Below are 21,104 nucleotides of genomic sequence, written 5' to 3'. Positions count from 1 at the left end.
CTGGAGCCTGCGACAGCAAAATAATGGATGCAAATGGAAACTCAAAAAAAAAAACAAACAAACAAACAAAAAAACCCCACAATCCATTCTGAACACTTTTAATGTTGACACAGATGAACAGTAATCTCCAACGTCCACAGTGATAGCAGTACAGAAAGAGACCAAATGAAGAGAAGAAGCAAGTGCAAAAACAAATCTCCACCTGACAGTACAGGCAACCTTGTTAGAAGAAAGACAAGAAAGAAGGGGGAAGGGGACAAAAAAATAAAACTGAGTGTACGAACTAGGACAAAAAAACGATGCGCCGGGCACATCTTTACTGTTCCGAGTTTAAACCACACCTAGACTGGAGCAGAGGACTAAGGGGAACGACCAGTCAGACGAAGTCCAGGCTTTTATAAAAAACAAACAAACAAAAAAAAAAAACACGCCCCCAAACCTCTATTACGGACTGTCTCCCTCAAACACACTTCACTTAGAGTTCTGACTTCATGTTCGACGCCTCTTAGGTTTCATGGATCTTGGTAAGCAGCTTGTGATTGTAAATAGTGGAGGCACAGTCAGTGACGTTTGTAATTCGTCAGTGGAGTAGTTTTATACTTGAGGTCTGCAAGTGAAAAACAGCCCTTTCCGCTTCGAGAAATCTCTAGCACTTGCTGACAGCGCACACAGACCACAAGGCAAAGGGCACATTCCACATATTTTTAAGCTCCTGCCTTCTTTGGAAAAGGGAACAGTTGGGAAAGGGAGAACGAGAACACGGCCACTAGTTTCCCTGGACGTAGAAACTTATAAAAATAAAAAAAAAACGAAAGCAAAAGAAAGGGGGGCTCAAAATGGCAGAGTTGTGTTTTCAGCATCACGGTTTACCTACTTCTACTGGCCTTCATGTTTGGTCCATCCTGAATCAAGCCAATTGGATGAGGCACCAGATGAAACGATCCGTTTCCAGCAAGGAGCAGCAGTAAGCAGAGCAACTTTGGCTCTGGCGGTGGGGGTGGGAATCAACGATTTCATCAGATTAAAAAAAAAAAACAGTTACACTTCAAACGCACTTCAAAGGCAACGAGCTCCTCAATAACTTGCTACAGGAATCATTATTTAAGGCCACATGGCGAAATAAATGGTCACAAGAACATACATACACACATACACACCACTACCAATAGGAAGAGGCTGATCAGTGGAGGTCAACTTTTCAAGAAAGACATCTACATCCTCAACACACCACATACCTAAAATCATGTGCGCGCACACGCGTCCTCTAGTTTCCATTAAGCCAAAACACGAACAGACCCGCACTCTGCTGTCAGCTCTACAGACTTCTACAGATGTCAGCTACACAACCACTGTACACAGATTATCTCAAAAGGCATAAAGACAAGACGTTTGTTTCCTCTGGGTCGAGGAAAGCCGCAAGATCTGAGGGAATGCCGGTGGCAAAACATGAGCGAGCGGCACCATTTCCCATTACTCTCGTCAAGGCAGATCATGGTAATCTTAAAAAAAAATCAAAATTAAAAGAAGAAAGAAAAGGAATGTCAGACAACCAAAAAAAAAAAAAAAAAAAAAAAAAAAAAAAAGAAGAGCACAGAAGACAGAGAGGGTTGGGGGAAAGAACACAGGAGGAAGAGCAGAGGGGGTGTGAAGATTACTAATAACAGCCATGTCAAAAGCATCCATGTGTTTTCTTTTTTGAATAGGTTTTCCTCTCTCTTTTTTTTTCCTTTTAAACTTTTATATACAAACAAACCAAAAACACAAAATTTGGATTGTGCACGTTTTGTTTGCTTTTCACATATATATTTTCAAAGCCTCAATACTCATAAGGGAAAGGGGGGTGGGGGGGTGGGCAAGGGGAGGAATGGCAGAGGATGACACGGTAGGAAGGTGGACGGAGTGAGAGAGAGAGAGAGCCTTTGTGGGTGTTCATTAACCAGTTAATCCATGATGGTGGTGATGATGATGACGACGATGATGATGATGATTCAGGAGGAGGCATATTGGTGAAGGGGAGGAGAGAGGGAGGAGGGAAGTCAGAGAGGAAAAAAGTGGCTAGGATTCGGGAATGGCTTAGTCTTTCCAGTCCTTCTTGATGTTGAGGTTCCATTCCCAGGACAGGTGGTCGTGCTTGTCATCGTCGGTGAACTTGGACTTGATGTTGTAGGTGCCGCGGGCCAGCATGCCTTTGGGCGCCTCCTCCAGCGGGGTCAGGAACTCGTACTCGGACGGCCGAGGCCCGTAGCTGCCCACCATGTAGTCGGACTTGTCAACTAAGGGAGTGGGGAAGAATGCGTGTTAGTTAGCAAATAAGCGCCTTCAAAATATATAATAATAATAATAATAATAATAATAAAGTCACTGAGGTGAATTCAACTGGACCAAACTTACGCTTCACCCCTTTCCTGAAGGTCTGCTGTACATACTTCAGTCCTGAGACAATCTCCTTGTTCACCTGGGAAGAGAGTTTTCACAGCTACATTAGCTACAGATAAACAACAGCTGTGTTAGCTTTGCCGAGTCCACTTGGCTCGACCCTAAAGTCAAATCTCCCGTTTTCTTGAACAGTGTCGCTCATTGTTTTAGCAGCGAGCTGGAGTCCCCGACATGATGTAATACACAAACTGGGACAGATTATGTGCCAAAATAAACAGCGTGTGGGCATAGATTCAGGTTTTGGGCCCAGTCTTTGTACTTGGCTTAGTGAGTTTACTAAACAACTGTTACTGCAGTAAAACTTCCCTCTTCTGTAGGAAAGTAAAAAATGGCAATGAATAAATATTGAATACCTGAACAGAATTACAACCTGAACAAACACTGAGCTTCACCATGACCACCTACTGAACAATCCAAATTTAGTGCTTTTCCCATTTCCCTGCTTTACTACAGCCATAAATTAAAGTTTCAACAACTGCTACATAAAACGCCCAACGATGGAAGGCAAGGAGAGAGACTGTGGCAACGATCAACACAGTTCAGCATCACAAGCTCTGAATAACTGCAACTTTTCCACAGGCATTTCTCTTCTTCCTGAGCTTAAACTCACAGTAGGTCACTCTAATGAAACCAGACAAGCCGAACTTGCCTGAATGGAGGAAGAGTCTACCTTACTGTCTTAAAAATGGTAACACTGCTATGATGGGAGGAAGAGTGAGGATCTCAGGTGCTGAAAAGCAGTTGGGTAGAACATAGCCCATGCAAGAGGACTGGCAGGACTGGACTGCGAGGACTGGCACAGAATTGAGCAGCTCACCTTGAAGCTGATCTTTATCCGGTATTCCACTCCTTCCTTCAGTATGAACGACTGTTTCTTAAAGCTCTCCAGGTCTCCTGAGGGAACACACAAAAAAAAAACCCATCACATACACATTCCAGCTAATTATTAACTTCAACCTGTTCCTACATTCATGTATCTCAGATCTGCATCATTACTACACACATCTACGTCATTTACAGCTTAAAAAAAGAACAGAGGAAATAAAACACTCCTACACTAGAAAGAAATGTAATATTTACATCCTGTGTTTTTATTCCACCAATGCTGGGGGTGTGCAAGGCAAGGTGGTTGCAAGTGAACGAACAGCTATTCCTGGCCTTTTGACGTTCAAAGCATCAAATACAGATTTATAAAAAAAAAAAGTTTTCAGGTTTAAGGTGTGCTTTCTTTAAATCCAGTGAAAGCAGAGTGCACATCCAGGCTCTATCCAGCAGATGGCTGCTCTGTGTAGGTCTCCATTTCTCGTTTCCTATTAGTTTTCTGTAGCAGCTCCTTCATTAGCCCTAGACACCAGTTCTTGGGCGAAAGCTTATCACAAAAGGTGCAACAGAGCTGCCAATTCGATCTAAGCATGACTATATTGATTAGGGCAGTAAATTAACACAATTACACTACAACTAAAAATGATCAATAAGTCACAGCAAAGACCTGCATATATTTTAAATTTTACACAATTTTATTGAAATATGCTTTCTGAGCCTTTTCTTTGCCTCCATCTCTGAACCTAATTTTTCTTTTTTTTTTATTTATTCATTTTGTGGCACTCTGAGGTGCCCTCTACATTTTTTAGCGGACTCCCTGCAACTCTAAAATGGCTTGTTAATGAGACGATTAGTTGAATCAGATGTGTTGGAAGCAGGGAAATCACAAAAGTGTGCTGGCCAGGGTGCCTCCAGGACCAGGGTTGAGAAACACAAATATTAAAATGCTCACATAAAATCCTTTACTTTGCTTTAAGGCATCAGAATAACTGTTTATATGTACAAACCAACTGAAAATGAAGTACAACATTTGTATCAGCTTGGGACCGGCTTGTACTAGGCTGTGTGTGCTGTGACAGGAATTTAAACAATTCTGATAACGTGACGTTCCAGAAGCCTGGCCTAGTTTGTATTGTCAATCTTGGGCTGGGGGGGAATTTCTCAAGTTTCTAAAAACCTCCGTCCTTGACTACAGAAACTGGCTGGTCAACCAGTGTTATGAACTCCATGACTCTGCTCACAATGGCTTTAATCTTTAAGGCTGAAGACCGACAGCAGAGGCTGCTGGTACGTGGATGGATCTGCCCTCTTTCTAGCTCTAGCCTTTTTTTGTAGCTTCTTCACATTGGGCGCACTCAGCAGGGTGCCAAGAATACTGGGGTAGTTGTTCCTCTGCAGCCTACTTTGGCCTTGAAGGTAGGGCTGCATGTTTCTTGCAATATTTCAATAAATAAATAAATGAACCTTCACCAGATGTATCCAAAAGTCAACATCATGATCATGATTATTAATAATGCATTATATGCAGCCAAGCTTGTAGTAAAATAATATATACTGGGCAGATATCAGCCTCTGGTAGATCGGTCATAGAAAATGGTGCGAATTTCATGGTGTGTATAATTAAAATTCGCCTTACAGGAATCTACACAACCTGTGATGCGACTATTGCATATGCCCACACTGCAATAATGCTGATTTATTGTGCAGTACTACTGTATTGCAAATTGTGAGCATGTCAGGAACTTTTTTATGCGTAGGACATGTGTATAAGCTCCGTCTATGCTGCTGTTGCGTGAAGTGATTCACTGTACCAGGCACTGGCTGATCGATCGGTGCATCTTTAGTAAATGTCTTTTTTAAGAACGATTAACACTGGTGTACCACAAGAAGAGCTCTGGAAACAGTGAACCTAACAGCGACATACGGAAAACCCAATATTTGTATTTTACTACAGCAACACTTACAGCTCAGATTAAAAAATGCCTATATCCAGCCTCATATAAAGAAAATACCTAAAACATATACAGAGTACTGCTTTTATGAAGTCTATTAAAGCCTTCCTTGTTCAACTGTTTAAAAAAAATATTTAAGCATATCTGAAAAAATATGCTGCTATGCGGTGCTGTTAAATTATATGTTTTGTTGTCTGACACTTTTGTACAACTCTCATAACTCAAACAATAGGTAGATTACTTGATTACTGCTATGAATGATCGTGAAGGGCCCAATATGGGCCCTATTGCTCTCTCAGGATCAGCCTGTTCCCCATTTCAATTATGGATTTTTCCAGACGGCTGAACTGCTCAGAATGGGAAACCGGGCCATAGGGAAAGCTGCTGCAGTATTCTCTCTGGCCATGTGATGGCAGGATTAAATCTCTCTCTGTGGGGTCATCATTAACTCTCATTCTCACTCATTTTACATTTTAATTCAGGCCATTCTAGAGACTACAACAACTGAGGCCATTCAGCATAAACGGTTCAGAGTGTCAAAGACAGCAGGCAGTGGGTGAGTCAATGTAGTCTGGAATATAAGCTTAGCATAATGCCTATTATACGCAAGGCATTCTTTACAGCTTGGTGTGGGCTAATGAAAGGTAATCTAATAAAGCCACTTAATGGATAATGGTGACTCAAGTGGATGGTGGAAGCTTTTCTGAGTGGCTGATGTGTCGTTCTAAATTGAGCACCTCTTAATAGAAGACATGTCTGTCTGTCCACTTGAAGATAACAGCACACGTAGGTAAAGACTTCACTTACCTTGCAGGTCAAGGGTGAGAGGAGCAGGGGCCGTATCACACATCAGAGTTAGCCGCGTCACTTGGACGTTGGGCGCCTTGGGATCTGAAAAAGGACATCTAAAATTAAAATCCTGCAGAGCATTTCTGATGTAAGCATCAGTTGTAGTAGATGTTATTTTTGGGAGACATCTAAAAATAAACTCTGGGCAGCAGCACTTCAGTTTGTGTGGCAGCAGTTGTTTGATACTCTTGGATGGTTTGCGTGTGGTACTCGAATTTAAGAACACGAGTACACTTATTTTCTTCATTGCCATTCATTTTACTCCTCGTTTAAGGGGGGTGCATTGGCAAAAAAACAATACGATACACATCTCAATACAGGGGTTAAGATAACACATTTAAGAAAAACTCAACGCATAAAAGGCCCTCAGACTAAACGTATTGGAACACACTGCAGCATATTGGGGGAAAGTGCTCTTTTAGGACACTGATAACAGTGAGCTTGGCCTCCACAGGATGCGACCTCCTTTCGCCTGTTCCTCGCAGGGTGTGAGCTGATGACCTGCCATCCACAAAGACAGATGCCTAGAGGCGCAGAGCCCTGTCTGAAGACCGCTGCCTCAGAGTGTGCTGCTGCACCCTCAGAGCAGCGAATCAGGTCATATAATCAGCACAGCATTCCAGCCTAGACTAACACACACACTTACTTTCTCTCTTACTCTACAATAAATCTCCCAAATTAATGGCGCGTATAAATTCAGAGCCAATGTTTTGGTTACGTAAAAGAACACAGATTGGTCAAAACCATTTTTCACTATATGCAGGCCTGTGCCTGGTGACAGTTAACCAATTTACTGCAGTGGCATGGAGCTGTGCTGCAGGCCAAAGGCAAGGAGTCTATAAAAGGTACAGCATAGTTGTTGAGATATTCTCAGGCAACAGCGCCAAGTTTCAGACAAACAAACAAAACAGTTGCAGGTCTCAGGGAAAACACGAGCAACATCATGCCTCACCCCTCCTATCAGGCAAAATAGGGCTGTTTTGATTGAAGACACAGCTCAGCAACTTCAGATGAAATAGTCCAACAAGCCGTTCTTTATTACTAGGCAAATTAGTTTAGTGGCAAAAACAAAGGCAATGAAATGAAATTAAGCTTGCGCTACCACTGTGCTTGCTCTTTTGGCCAGGTCAGAGCTAGGGACCAGAGTTAAGGACTATAATAGCCATAATAATCAATCATAATCATCAGCAGCAAGTAGCAGCGTACTGAAAGGATCCAAGCAATACGATATGCATCATGATACAGGGTTTACGATTTAATATATTGAGATATTGCTATGCTCCAAGTGAAGTGATTTCTATATTTAGTGATATTTCTATCACTGTGTGTGTAAGAAATGTTTCCCCAATACTGTATCGATTCTCAAAAATCACAATATTGCATGCAAAGATTTGAGGCAGACAGTGGGGCAACAAGTGTTGTGTTTAAACTCAGTTGTACTCGGTCCTCAGATCCCACTGTTGTGATTGCAAAAAAGTAAACTCTTTGATTCACCAACAATTGGCCCCTCTGACAGACAAAGGGATGGACGGATATGCATACTGACTGAACACACCTATATCCACGGCGGCTGCGCCCAGCAAGGCCTCCTTGTATTTGCGCAAGCTTTCGTCATCCTTGTCCAGCTCCTGGATTTCCTGCAGGGTTTTCTGTGCTGGTGGCTTGTAGTTCACAGCCTCGCTCTCCTCATTCTCGGCAGCGATGGCTGCTAACTGCTCTGGGGTGGGTTCATGCTCGGCCATGATCTATGCTGGACACAAACACAAGACACCAGCAACATTAGAAGACATGCAGTAGATGTTTACCACAGCTGTAATAACCTGCGGTCAAAATCAACCAGGCAAAATAGTCTATATTCTAATAAATACATAAATGCATAACAATCCAATAGGGTTGGGTTCATTTCACCATAAAATGAAGAAACCCTTTGATATACTTGTTAGACTTGATAGTTTAAAGGACTTAGGAGGAAAAGGGACAGAACCCAAAGACGACCTTAAATGTCCAATGTGTGGAAGTTTGTGAAACAGCAGTGATGCACAATGATGTATGAACATCAGAACGTGTCTTCTGGTAAGGCTATCAAAAACAAATAAATGAGTCAACAGGTTTACTAAACATGAGTAAACACTAGCTTCAGCCCTGCAGTTTACAAACCTAAACATCACTTGTGAAAGATCAGAGGTTTATGTGATCATAGCAGTCTCCATTTTATTCTCAGAGGGTGTCCTGAGTGCACTCTGACCCTAGCAAACTATCCGGCCATATCGACCACCAGCATGCGACTTGGACTGAGGCTGGGCGCAAAGACTTGGCAGCAGGATGATGAGAGCTGTTGTTCGAAATTGGAGAGGAAGAGGGAGGAGGCCTGGTCTTGGAGGCCTTGAAGGAGGACGGCCTTATTGAAGATTGTTATCTGAGAAGCCACATTAGTCCACCCCTCTCTCCCTCCCACACTGCTGGATCACCAGAACAGAATGGAGCAGAGGCAGGACAAGAGGTTTAATGTGGCCAGCTGCCTTCAGGTCTACTGAATTAGTGGTCAGAGCCAATTAATGCAGAGGATCAGTGATACTACACAGTGCCCAGCCTGCGTATACACACTGGTGTGCACACCACATTAATCTAGGGGTAGGAGTATACAAAATGCTATTGTTAGTATAACAACCCGTGTCACAGATATTTGAGCACTTCATGACTGTCAGCAGTACTTGTAGTACTTTGAACACCTGTATTTACCTGTTTTTTTTTTTTTTTATTATTAAAAAAAAATAAAAATTTAAAGCCAAGTTTAAATCAAATATAGAGCCTGTAAACCAAGTGTATAGCAACGGAATAAACCATTATGTTACATACTGATTTTTATTTACTTCATAAAGATAGTTGTACAAATATCAAAAATAGACTTTAAATCTCAACGGTTAAGTATATACACACACACAAGACTGCCAATCTGGGAGGATGAATTTAGCACATGCCTCTTTCGAGACCTCTGCAGGGAGAACGGGATCACGGGACAGCTCAACACACTGGTAGACCACCAACACCACCAATTATCACTTGCTATATCAGAAACCAGATAGCCACACTGCCCAGCACTGCTGCAATATAAGACGGGGGTGGGGGTCCATCCAACCCACCCAGAGAGAACATGAGTAATTACACTTGGATTTTTGGACACGAATGGCTGTGGATTCACCATGCATCAAACTCATGAAACTTCACAGCCTTTTTTTAAAGACACAGTAATACTGTTACGCTGGTGTATCTTATTCGTTTCATAGCTCTTGCCACCTTTAGCATTTCGTAAAGCTGTACTCAAGCTTCCCAACCCTGTATTTTCTGCCACACTAAACAGGTGAGGTGAAAGGTCGAGTTGCACAGACTCTTCAGCCTGGCTTGGGGTTTCCTTTCCACTCCTCCCCCCCAAAAAAGAAGACGGCATTATGAATAAATAAAAGAATATGCGTAAAGCACACTGCTGCAAGACTTTGCTGCAATGCAGTGGCTCCAAATTTCTCACTGCTTCCCCAATGAAGTAGAGTGGAGTAAAGTAGAGTGAAGAGAGCGAGTGCCAGAGCCTCAATGGAAGTAGGTTGCAGCCGAGCGTCTCTTTCTGGTCTGCCACTGCAGCGCGTCCACCGTCTCGGTGGCAGTTTCCTGTTCTGTCGTGCTGTGGTTGCAGCACTGCAACTGCTTTTGCTCACAGAGACGCTTCGGTGTGTCGCAGGCGTGCTCTCTCTTTGCCTTACATGGTATGCGTTTTAGTCGTGCAAACGCAGACTCAAAACAAAACTAAATCACTATCAAGTAGGAGTTCTGTTCACAGGATGTGCGGCGGCAGCACTGAGGTGAAATCATAAGATGGGGGGGGGGGGGTTTAAAAATTTTTTTTATAAAATAAATAAATAAATAAATATATATATATATATATATATATATATATATATATATATATATATATATATATATATATATATATATATACACATACATACACACACACACACACACATACACACACACACACATATATAAAATAAAATGTATATATAAAAAAAACTATGACTTAGAGTATGAATAGCCATCTTTTCATTGATTCTCACTGAACACCATGCTCTCAATGATTGGTAGGAGATGTACCAATCAGTTCGGAGTGGGTCATGACAATATTTCATCGTATCGTGACCCTTTTTATCACCATGGTACACAATATGTATTTATGTGTATATCATGTATATTGTGGGTGCTTAAAGAACACTGATTAAATGCACATTGCATTACAAAGAGTGTAATCAGTCCTATTTAATGCAAAGGCGTAAGGCATATTTTGAGTAAAAATCATGGTACACATTACAGGTGAATATGTGGACAGGAGTTTTTAAAAACCGTACGTTGCTGGTGCATTTTGTCTACATGATGAAATAATGTGATAAATAGTGTATCTGGGAAAATCTCTTTAATAGTGATACATTTTCATCCATATTGCCCAGCTCTACAATCTGTAGTAGTAAAAGGTCTTATCTGAAACTTCCAACTGAAGTAATGAGCTGCAATATTTTTTTTAATGTAGCTGAGAAGTAATGTGAGCAAACTGACCTCACTGCAGCAAGAGAGGACGCCAAGAGAATTACAATTTGTGCCAGAGGACCTTCAAGATACATCGCTATGGTGACTGGCTGGTATTCAAGTCTTCAAGAGCAGAAATTTAAAGAATCCAAGGAGCAAAGGACCCCATAAATCTCGCAGCTTTAAATAGGGAACTGCTGTGCCAACACAACTTACAAACAGATGGGGGGACGGGGGGGCTACTACAGAGGAACATGTGTAACGAAAGAAAATAAAGCACACACACCTCTGTATGAACTCTGAACATTCAATGAGCTGTGGTACAAAACCCTGAACCCCCAAATAACCAACACTGATGTTATCTGTGCAACTACAGCGATCGATTCACGTGGACAGCGTAATCAGAGCTCACGCTTCAGTCAAATCTCGGTCCATCATCTCAGCTTCTCCGAAACATGGAGAGGAGGGTGGAGGTGCTGGAGCAGAGCCAGGTAGGAACTACAAGCACATTGCACCATTTTTCCGTCCAGGGCCTCCGCGTTCCCATAAAAGAAGAAAATCCTGTTCTGCCAACAGTGTACTTTGGTAGGTCAGAGCCTCAGTGTGTATTTTTTTAAGATGAGGGGCTGGGGGGGGTACTTGGGAGTTGGAAAAGAAGAGGAAGAACAGGGGAAAGAGGAAAAGCACAATAAAGGAGAGGCAGATAGGCATTGCTTTAATGTCCAGACAATACTGAGTCCTGAAGAGCTGGCAAAGATCGGCAAGGAGCAGAGAGAGAGCGTGAAAAGGGAACATGCTGCAAGAATCTGCTTTAATAAAAACCCTCCTGAACAACTCCGCTGAAGTCATTCCTCAAACCACAAGCAAAATGAGGACAAGACTACTTGCACATTCTAAACTCGGGGCTGACAGATCGATGTATTGATCTGGCCAAGTCACTTTTGAGTAACTGAAGCTTGGAAGAGACATTTAAGCCAAGGATGCAGGTGCTTCTGTACTTATTCCTGGCAAAAAACTCAGCTGACAGAAGACTCAGCTCAGCCACACCATCCATTCATAAAGGCATCATGGACTGGATCCTCTCACTCAGCTGCCAAGGAAAAGTATAAACATAAGATTCAATGTTTGGCAGCTGCCTGGCTTTGCTAACACGCTGGGGGCGAACGAGGCAATTTCACATCTGCCCTGCTATTAAACCGAGCATGACACTGAACAAATGCCAGTGTCGTTTCTGGTTGAAGCTCTTAAAACACTCACAGAACTTCAGAAACAGCGGGTATGCAAGCAGAGCATAGCCAGAGACAATATTAGAGAAGTCTGTCCATAGGTTGAAATATGAATGGCATTGTACTCAAAATGGACAACAATGAGCCAACTGCCTTGTTGGGGCAAAGACTCTTGATATTTCTTGGGAACAACCAGAATTTGCCACCTGCAATCTCAGATGCATTTTTAAAGATCATTTATGCTTTCAGGTTTCTTGGCCTCTCTCCAAGCAAGTCAGTGGGAGCTTTGTGCCTGAAAAAACAGATGTACCTATAAGTGTCCGGCCTTGCTTATAAGAACTTTGACCTGACCTGCTCCACTCTAAGCAGGCTGACAAAGCCGCCACAGACAGTCTGCACTCTCGACCATGGAGCCGAATAGTGAACGTGACATTAGACCACTAGTCATCTTATCACCTTTTTTGACACGTTGTACCCTTCCCTCACCTAATTTCAGCGGGGGATTATCCAATCAAAAGACACAAATCCAGCCCAATTAGGCCCGTTCCTTAGCAACACTTACACCAATAAGATTACTGAATTTGGGATTATTGCTAATAAAGAAAATGGGACAAACAAACACAAGAGGAGGTCATCTGACGAGCCTAATCAGCGTCCTCAGGAGAGGCAATTATTCTCACAAAGCACTGTGGGGAGTTGTCTCTCGCCATCTCTAAATGCAGGGCATCGGTTCTGTGCAAATGTCTCCTCGTCACACCTGATACGTCCAGGAAACAGCCCTGCATTAAGTTAAAATGTACCACAAAAAGATGGGTGACGTGGTAGTAAATTATACGCTCGGCACAAAATCACCCTTGAAGATGTTATGCAAAGAAACTTCAAGATCAATGCCAGGGATGCGGACAGGCCTTTTTTTTTTATTCATACCCAAACTGCTGTTAAACCTGTACACTGCAAAAGGAGGAAACGGTTCTTTTTATTTCCTTAGCTGGCGGCCAAGCTTGGCAGCAAAAGATGAAACACAATTTGAGCCAAATCCAGGTAATAAACCATTTCTAGTCCAAGTCTAAATCTCCTCCTCTAGCACAGGTATCAGTGTAGCCTGCCCTATTCTTTAAAAAAAATCATAATGGGCAAACATCACATGAAGGATTAGGAGTGAGGTAGCAGTGTTGTATAGACTCGCTGTTCAATTACTGCTTGCCAAAACACGACAAGTAGTTTAACACACTTTACGTGTTATAGATGACATGATGACATTCCAGTTCTACCTGAAACATGCTGTTTGGCACAGATCTAAAGCCTACACCCTACCGGCTAGCAGTGCCTTTACATCAGCCAAAGGGATTTTGTGCTTCAAATGTACAAGGAAATGATTGCAACCACATTGGGAGAGAGGAGGGGGGGCGCGCATGTAAAACCACTAGCTAAATGAAGGAAAAATGTGCTGTTTTCAATTAAATGTTCGGAACAGCAAATGAACAGGCCACAAACACCACTGCTTGATGCAACAGATGAGCACGGTGTACAAATGCAGATTCAGACTTCAACTGGTTTGGAGGACCGATTATGCATTTTATTACACTAAAGTTTTTGAGATGGAAGATTTCTCCCATCCAAGAAGAAAGGGGGAGGTGAAGAGATACACAGAAGCTCTTCCTAACAGGTCTATTGCATTTCTCCAACAGCATGGTTTCATCTGAGGTCAGAGACAAAATATCTGATGCTTGCAAATAAAAAGGAAATTCATAAAGTACCGGCAGCCGCTTTGACCTTTTATCCGACTCTCCAACTCCCTGCTGAGCTTCACCTTTTGAATTAGGGCAATGCGCACAGTTCAAAAAGTGCACCAGGACAACAAAGGAACACCGAACGAGCAGACAGGCAGCAGAGGACAGAGAGGGCCAGTAGATGAGTGTGTGTTGGCAGAACAACTGCATGTCAGTCAGCTGCACTGTGAAAGTCAATTGACAATTAGCCTAGCTCTCTGTCACGGTGGCGCGTGGGAGCATAGCAGTCAAGCAGAATGAAGCCACTCAGGGTAATGAGCCATTACATAACCACAGGCTCCATTCTCAGTGTGGACCTAGGTAGACTGACCTTAATTACTAGAGTACTCTACGAGTGCACTTGAACACACCATAGGCTCCATACACAGAGGCAAACAATGTTAGTGGACCAGCCTTGTAGCATAAGCGACTTACTGACCTGCAATAGGGTGGGAATTGGGCAAAGAGAAGAAAGGCTAGACAGGATGACTGTCTGAGATGGAGAAGGTATCCCTTTGAACAAGAGATTTTACAATTAGCACAGCCTGACTGACCTTTCATAAGAGGTCAAACATGATCTGACCTTCAACCATGGGGTCAAGGTTACTTGTGCTGCTTCTGTAAACGCTGCATACTTCTTAGGTCTCTTTGGGCACGGCCCTGGCACGGTTAGTCTCACCTCTTCCTCCAGCCTCCGCTGCACTTCCTAAGATTATGGTTTTCCACTAGTTTTTCTGGAGCTGTCTGCTGCCTTTAAAGATGTACAACTTTTCCTCTTCGCTCTTGGCAAGAAGGAAAGCATTGAGACAAGAGCTCATGCCTCATCTGCACAGGGTGCTGCACTTAATCATACATTGCTAACCGGTGCCTCATCCACAGGCCGACTTGCCTGTCCTCTTTAGGATACAATCAGCCCAAACAGCTCTTTTCTATGGTTGTGACTCAATCGTTAGCAGGCAGAACCCAACGATGGGTAAACCACACAACAGATGGAGCTTCACCCTCACCTTTCTCAGGGCTATTACTAGAAATCAAGATACTGGCATTATCTGACTAATGCCTAAAAGTGATGCCTTAGATGGGAAAACTAATCTATTTTGTTATAGTTGAACACTAAGAAATTTATACTGGAACTGACAAACTGAACCTCAAACACTGCCGTCTCCTCCTTCAAATGCAAATCTCACAACCAAAACTGAGCTATAAAAACAGGCCAATTCTAAAGCCCATATCACACCAGCTGTGATAAACATCACAAGCAACACACCTGTACAGAGCAATCCGTTTTGGGGGCCATTTTTTGACACGAACATCATTCTAGTTGTTTATATGCAGCTACAAAACAAAATGCACCTGTATATATGATGTATTCTTACTAATTGTAGACCAATGAACATCTTAACAAGCTACCTTTGAGCAGAGAGCAAGTATTAATTTATATACCAGCAGAGACGGAGGGATTGATTGTCTATGAATCATATCGACTGATTTTCAGCCCAAATATGCGAGTGGCTGATCATTTAAGCAGATCCTGAGAGCTGGTCAGATCATGTGAGCCATATTTTACACTGGAGTGTTGCTCCAGTGTTAAGGTAACAGGACACTGCAGTTCCTCATTCAACCTCTAGATGACAAAACAGACCTCAATCAAGCTGCCGTTGAAATCCCTGGTCCCGGTGTGGATAGAATGCTACACTGACTTTTTTTTTTTTGGTCTGTGTCCCCTGTGGGCTGAGGTGGTGACAACTAGCTACAAGGACAATATTTGGAGATAAAATAGGTTAATAAAATGCATCTGAACTTCTTAGTATTACACACACACACACACACACACACACACACACACACACATACAGAAAAGTATACAGATACAGATTTTTGTATTTGCTGCCACCTTCATTACCTAGGAAGTCACATTCAGTCCCCTCAAAGCAGCCGACTAATTTCGCCACAACCAAAACCAACGTTCATTTCCTCATTTCCTCTCTACACTTCCGCTCTGGATTGTCAAAGCAAGCTGCATCAGCACTGCTATTTATGTCTGATTAGCCAGATCTCTGGAAGATGTTTGTAGTTTGTAGTGCACAAATGTCCCAATCGTTCAGCATAAGAGAAGCAGGTGAAACTGAGGGGGTGCTGGAAGCAGGAGCCAGACAGCCGAGGGAAGAAAGGACGAGCCAAGGGAGCGATTCCCTCTCCGGAAGGTAATGAGTAAATAAAATAATAATAAAAAAAAAGGTATTAAAAGCACCCAGTTACAAATCCAGAGAGCACAGCTGCAGGACGCCTGGAGTGAATGGAGACGAGCCACTCTTGGCCAGCAAAGAGGCTAAAGGTCCTTTCTCAGCTTTAAGGGGCAAAATCAGCAGGGCGGCTGCCTTTCCCTGGCAACAGCCAGGCGGCGCAGACTTGCCGCAAGCCCTCATGGTTACTTTCCAATCAATAACGCTTACCACATCAAAACAGTCAGATGAGCGGTCAGCAGTACCCAGCATCATCAATACTGATAAGCACTCATTTCCAGCATGAAGACAGCTGCAGGGATGGGAACTAAAGCGAGCGAGAAAGGCAGCATGTCCAGAGGATATGCTGAAAGTCTCTGTCCCCAGGGTGTTTGTGGGGAAGGGGGAGGAGAGGAGAGGGGGGGGGGTCTTTTGTTCAGGCGGAGGCCCAGCACTCTTGGGACAGGCTTAGGCCATCTGAATCGCCTCCACTGTGCTGTTCTTGTGTACGGACTTCAAAAGAGCACTGGTTCCAGTTTTAAAAAGCAAGTGGGGAAGTAGGGGGGGAAAAAAACAACCGAGGGAATACAGAGGAGGCTCATGACTGACAGCCTCCTAAGGACTAAGCAAAGGGTGTGTGAGAGAAAAAGCAGGAACAGATAACACTGGCTGCTTCGAACAGTCACTCCCATCTCTGGCTACAGTCATAAACATGCTTTGAATGCTTCGACAACAAGAACAGACGGAGATACAGCAAAGAGCGGGTTCAAATCTCATTCAAAGCGCAACAAGAACTGCGTTAAACATGTGAGCTTTGGCAGGGAGTGCAAATGTGCTTGAGGTGACACAGCTTTTGCATTCATTCTGCTTCCTGTTTCTTCAGCGTCCGCTGCCGAACCTCTTCCTCTTCGAGTACACTTACAGAAAGAGGTGGGGAGGCAATCAGAGTCCATGCTTGCTCTCCAGTGGTCAGCAGAGAGAAGACAAACAGGCAGGTGAACCATCGATAAGCTTGGGGAAAATGGTAATCTGCTAAACAAGTAATTAACAGTACTTCTTGGAGTCACAATTGTCCAGAGTTTCAGACAAACAGCATTACCTTAGTTTACATTTTATGTAACGAACAGCACAATTAGCCTGTGTCAATCATTCTGAAGTTACGCAATGATAAATAGCTACAAGAAATAGCTCCGGGTTTCGGAATAAGCACTGGAATGTTCCAAGCTTGCAAACTGGAGCAGTCCCAACCATTTAATCGGTTTATGGACACAGTAGCCAATACTAGCAAAATGTAGAGAGATAAGCCAGTGTTTCTCAGCAGTACAGTCATTCAGTAACAGCCACCTTCTAAATAATGCTGCTACTTTACACACCGAGATCATTCCTAAAGGGTCTCTCGGACTTTCATTCCCGGCAGGCCCTGTCAAAAACGCAGATGTATGTCAGCACACATGGCTAAACGCATTTCATTAGTGGTGATGTGAGAATGAAATGGGATATATGCCAGAAAGCACATGCGTTTAGTTTAACAATTTAAGCCGTTACTCAGAACTTATGATATACAGCTGACCCATCAAGACCTTTCCATATCCTTTCCCCTTATATTCAGTTCATCTGAACAGGATTTCGATACTCGCCACCACGCACAGTAAGCGCTTAGTAAGTACTTGTCTGTGAATTTTGTTTTCGGAACAAAAGGTTATACATCCCCACATCTATAGTGCATCACTACAGATTCCAACAGTGTTCTGGACATTTTACCATTTCTTCGTACTAGCCTACATACTGACTGCACATACATATTACAATGCACTTACAAGAAGGGTTGGGCAATATGATGAGATTTTATCATACTGTGACCAATTCTGTTATTGTGATACACAATATACTCTTCTAAGCACATCAAGAATATTGTCTGTGCCTAATAAATCATGATCAGCTGCAGGTTTCATTGCCAACAGTGTACTTAGACTGGTTTAATTGAATGAACTGCAGCAGATGTTTCATTTAAAAATATATAAATACTGTACTCAGTACGCAAGAGTATCTGAATAGTAGTTTAAGAGTCTGTTGCTACTGATCACATGTATCGTGATATGGTCTTTTTACCAGTAAAAAAAAAAAATGTCTAGCAAAAGCCTAGAAATCTAACAAACACAATACACCCACATCACAAAAACTTTAATAGGGGTCAGAAATGCTGACATTTTTCTTGGCGCATTAACTGACCACCTGTTTTCTTTATAATAACATCAATTTAATTCATAGGGTAACTCACACATGAGACCTTTTACTGTATTGCACTAAACAGTCAGTTTGTGTATCAGTTTTCATACAATGATGTAGCTACATATGATGCACATCATTTATTCCTATTTCTCACACAAGAACATGAGGGGTATCCTCACATCAGCCTTTGTAATACTCTGATACAGAGCCAAAAAAATAAAAAAAATAATAAATCTGTGTTTTCCAACACAGAAGTTGTTCACAGAGGGAAGGGAAAAGAAAGGCAGCAGCCACCGCCCAGCTCAGCTCCGCTCCGCTCTCCCGAGAGAAGGAACTAGAAACCCTACCGCAGCACAGGAAGGAAGAGCAGCTCAGCGCGAGGCTCCAGCAGAGCACAAGGGGCTGCGCAGACCACCGTCTTTACACACTGTTCGGGGTTTTAAGAAGCTGTACCAAACAAAGCCACCGATTACTGCAATAACTGGCCAACATAGCTGTCCAGGTCCACCTCACACCACCAAACATCAAGCGCTAGCTAACAGTCTCCGCCTCTCGAGTCCTAAAGCGCACTTAGCGTCAGTTGCAGGTAGGCTTATCGCGGAAATCACGACCACCCTGAGCCAGGATTAATGAACAAATATATAGTAAATAATAATAATACTAAAAATAATAAAAATAAAATCAAATGTCTAATGTTAGCAATATATTTACCCGGCGAGAAACTCAATAAATCATTTAAAATATATATTTATTTTTTTATTTATTACCCAAACGCTGCATGTTTTCCCACTCTTAAACCGGTGCAAAGTCGTGAATAAAAGAATAAAAACTGTCAATCACCTTCAAATCGGCCACATTTGAACTGTCTACACTTCGGGCAGTACAGGAAGTTGAACATTACCCTGCTCGGTAGCTAAGCTAAGGCACCAAAAACGCCCTAACAGACACAAAGTGGGAAGTTGTAAAGGAATAAATACAAAAGTTAGCCGAAGAGACAAAACCTAATCCGATATTAAAAGCTGCTGTAGTTCTTCGTACACATGGCTATAATAATAAGGCAAATTCGACTAAAAAAAAATAGACACTGTAGAAATTTCGCCTGGTCATTTCCTTGCTGCAGATCCAGGAGCTCAGTGTTCAGCCCTCACACATTAGCTAGCCAGTTAGCTATAGCTGCCTCGTTAGCGGACGATTACAGAAGAGCTAGCTCGCTAACGCCGAATAAGACTTAATAAGACGTTGCCTTCCTCTAACGCATTTCTATGATTGCCTAAATGTGAGAGTTGTCTAATCCCCTGCGGACCCAGCACTTCAACTCAACGTCCAACAACAACAACAAAAAAAACACCGTTTTCCTGTCAGAGGATTGAACCCAAGCACCATCTTCAAACTTTCCGCTCGTCCTCGGAACAAGGGCAGGTTTTCAAAATGTGAAGACGACTGAAGAAATCCCAGTATCTAACTTCTCTACATACGAAGATATCTAGCTACTTGAACCGACAGTGGCTTAATGCGTTCAACCGTACCGACTATCACAGACAATACCTGATCATTATTCAGTCCTACTGGGAGCAGCATGTGATACAGCCAGCCTGCTGACACAAAGCCCTGCACCGTGAACACACGAGACTCGCGCCGAACAACAGATCCGCAGAGAAGTCGTGGAGTTACTTTGGATTCAGTCGCGCCATCAGAAGAAGAAATAGCAGAGGAGCAACTTCAGCTTTTTGTGACAAGTTCTGGAGTCGGAGTCGGAGCCGCTAGCGTTAGCTCGACCGCTCCTGACACAGAGCTGCCGAGCTGCAAACCGGCCAACGAGCCGACATACAACCTTAATCAGTCTCGGGCGTTTTTTTTTATCTTTCTGAAGGGCTAACATCAAGTCTTTTCGGTTGGTGCGATCTGAAAACGCTTACCGTAAAGGTGCGGGCGCTGCTGCTCGGGGCTTTAGCGGGAGCTTCTCTGACTTTTCAATGGCGCGAGGAGGGAGCGGCGAGTCCAGAGCGCGGCTCGCTTCCGGGAACACCGAAGAGCGAGGCCAAGACCGCGAGCGTGCGCGCAGGCTTGCGTCGAGCTGCTTGTGCGCATGCCCAGAACAGCACCAGCGGTTCGATTCGCTGATTCAGCGGTTCGATTTGAGCCGATTCTTCAGACCTTAGCAAAAAATTACAAAATGATTCCCCAACACTTTTGTTTATATATAAAGACATATTTGCATATTTTGTTTCACAATATTAATCTCACCTGTGTCATCACACCTACAAAGACTTCTCCCCACTCACAGCACACCTGTATTCAGACCTATCCAGTGTCTATATGTGAATAGTAATGTAAACATTTCAGATTAAATTAAATAAGGGTTAAGTAAGTATTTTTACATGTCACCAATTTTCTAAGTAAATATATTTCTAAAGGTACTGCTAAAATGTAATTCCCACCAGGTGTCAGTAATAACCCAGTCAACCCCCACATAGATGTATATAAACGAAGTTATGTGTAATAATGAGAAATGACACAGGGAAAAAGTATTAAACACGCTTACTAAAATGTATTTAATACTTCGTACAAAAGCCTTTGTTGGTGATGACGGCTTTAAGACACTTTAAGAGAGTTTCCTTGGCTGTGTGTGGGTTTGGGATCGTTGTCTTACTGAAATGTCCACCCTCATTTCATCCATACCATCCTGGTAGATGGCAGCAGATTTTAATAAAGAAAGTCTCCATACCATCCATTTGTCCATTTATCCTTCCTTCAATTATATGAAGAGTGCCAGTGCACTGTGCTAGAAAACAGCCCCAAATTGTGATGTTCCCACCACTAAACTGCACTGTTGGTGTGGGGTTTTTGGGGTGATATGCAGTGCCTTTGACCTCCAAACATGGTGTGTATTATGGCATCCAAAAAGATGACCAGACTATATTCTCCCAGTATTTCACAGGCTTGTCTAAATGTTGCAGCCTGCTTTTTCTTCAGGTGGTGAGCGTGCAGACAGGCCGTGGCAGACACTTGTACCTGCTGATTCCAGGTCTT

General features: G+C 42.9%; 1 protein-coding gene across 1 annotated transcript; it reads right to left on the bottom strand.

Moving 5' to 3' along the window:
* Positions 1–82: 82 nt before the first annotated feature.
* On the bottom strand, positions 83–20,103 carry arhgdia (Rho GDP dissociation inhibitor (GDI) alpha). The gene is made up of 6 exons (XM_072694451.1): positions 19,991–20,103; positions 7,615–7,809; positions 6,018–6,101; positions 3,254–3,330; positions 2,392–2,455; positions 83–2,273 (listed from the first exon to the last, which is right to left on the bottom strand). The coding sequence occupies exons 2-6, from the start codon at positions 7,799–7,801 to the stop codon at positions 2,074–2,076; spliced, it is 612 nt and encodes a 203-aa protein (XP_072550552.1). The 5' UTR covers positions 7,802–7,809; positions 19,991–20,103; the 3' UTR covers positions 83–2,073.
* Between the last annotated feature and the right edge of the window lie 1,001 nt (positions 20,104–21,104).

Source organism: Salminus brasiliensis, chromosome 12 (genome assembly GCF_030463535.1).
Source record: "Salminus brasiliensis chromosome 12, fSalBra1.hap2, whole genome shotgun sequence".
Classification (NCBI taxonomy): domain Eukaryota; kingdom Metazoa; phylum Chordata; class Actinopteri; order Characiformes; family Bryconidae; genus Salminus; species Salminus brasiliensis.
Note: the sequence above shows the minus strand (reverse complement) of the source record. Positions and strands in the feature narration are given on the sequence as shown.

Bases quoted from the DNA above. Each gene is read 5' to 3' on its own strand.
- arhgdia (XM_072694451.1), bottom strand. From the start codon at position 7,801: ATGGCCGAGCATGAACCCACCCCAGAGCAGTTAGCAGCCATCGCTGCC. The intron at 3,331-6,017 runs GTAAGTGAAGTC...GTGTTCCCTCAG, and splicing joins TCTCACCCTTGACCTGCAAG to GAGACCTGGAGAGCTTTAAG. The intron at 2,274-2,391 runs GTAAGTTTGGTC...CCACTCCCTTAG, and splicing joins CTTCAGGAAAGGGGTGAAGC to TTGACAAGTCCGACTACATG.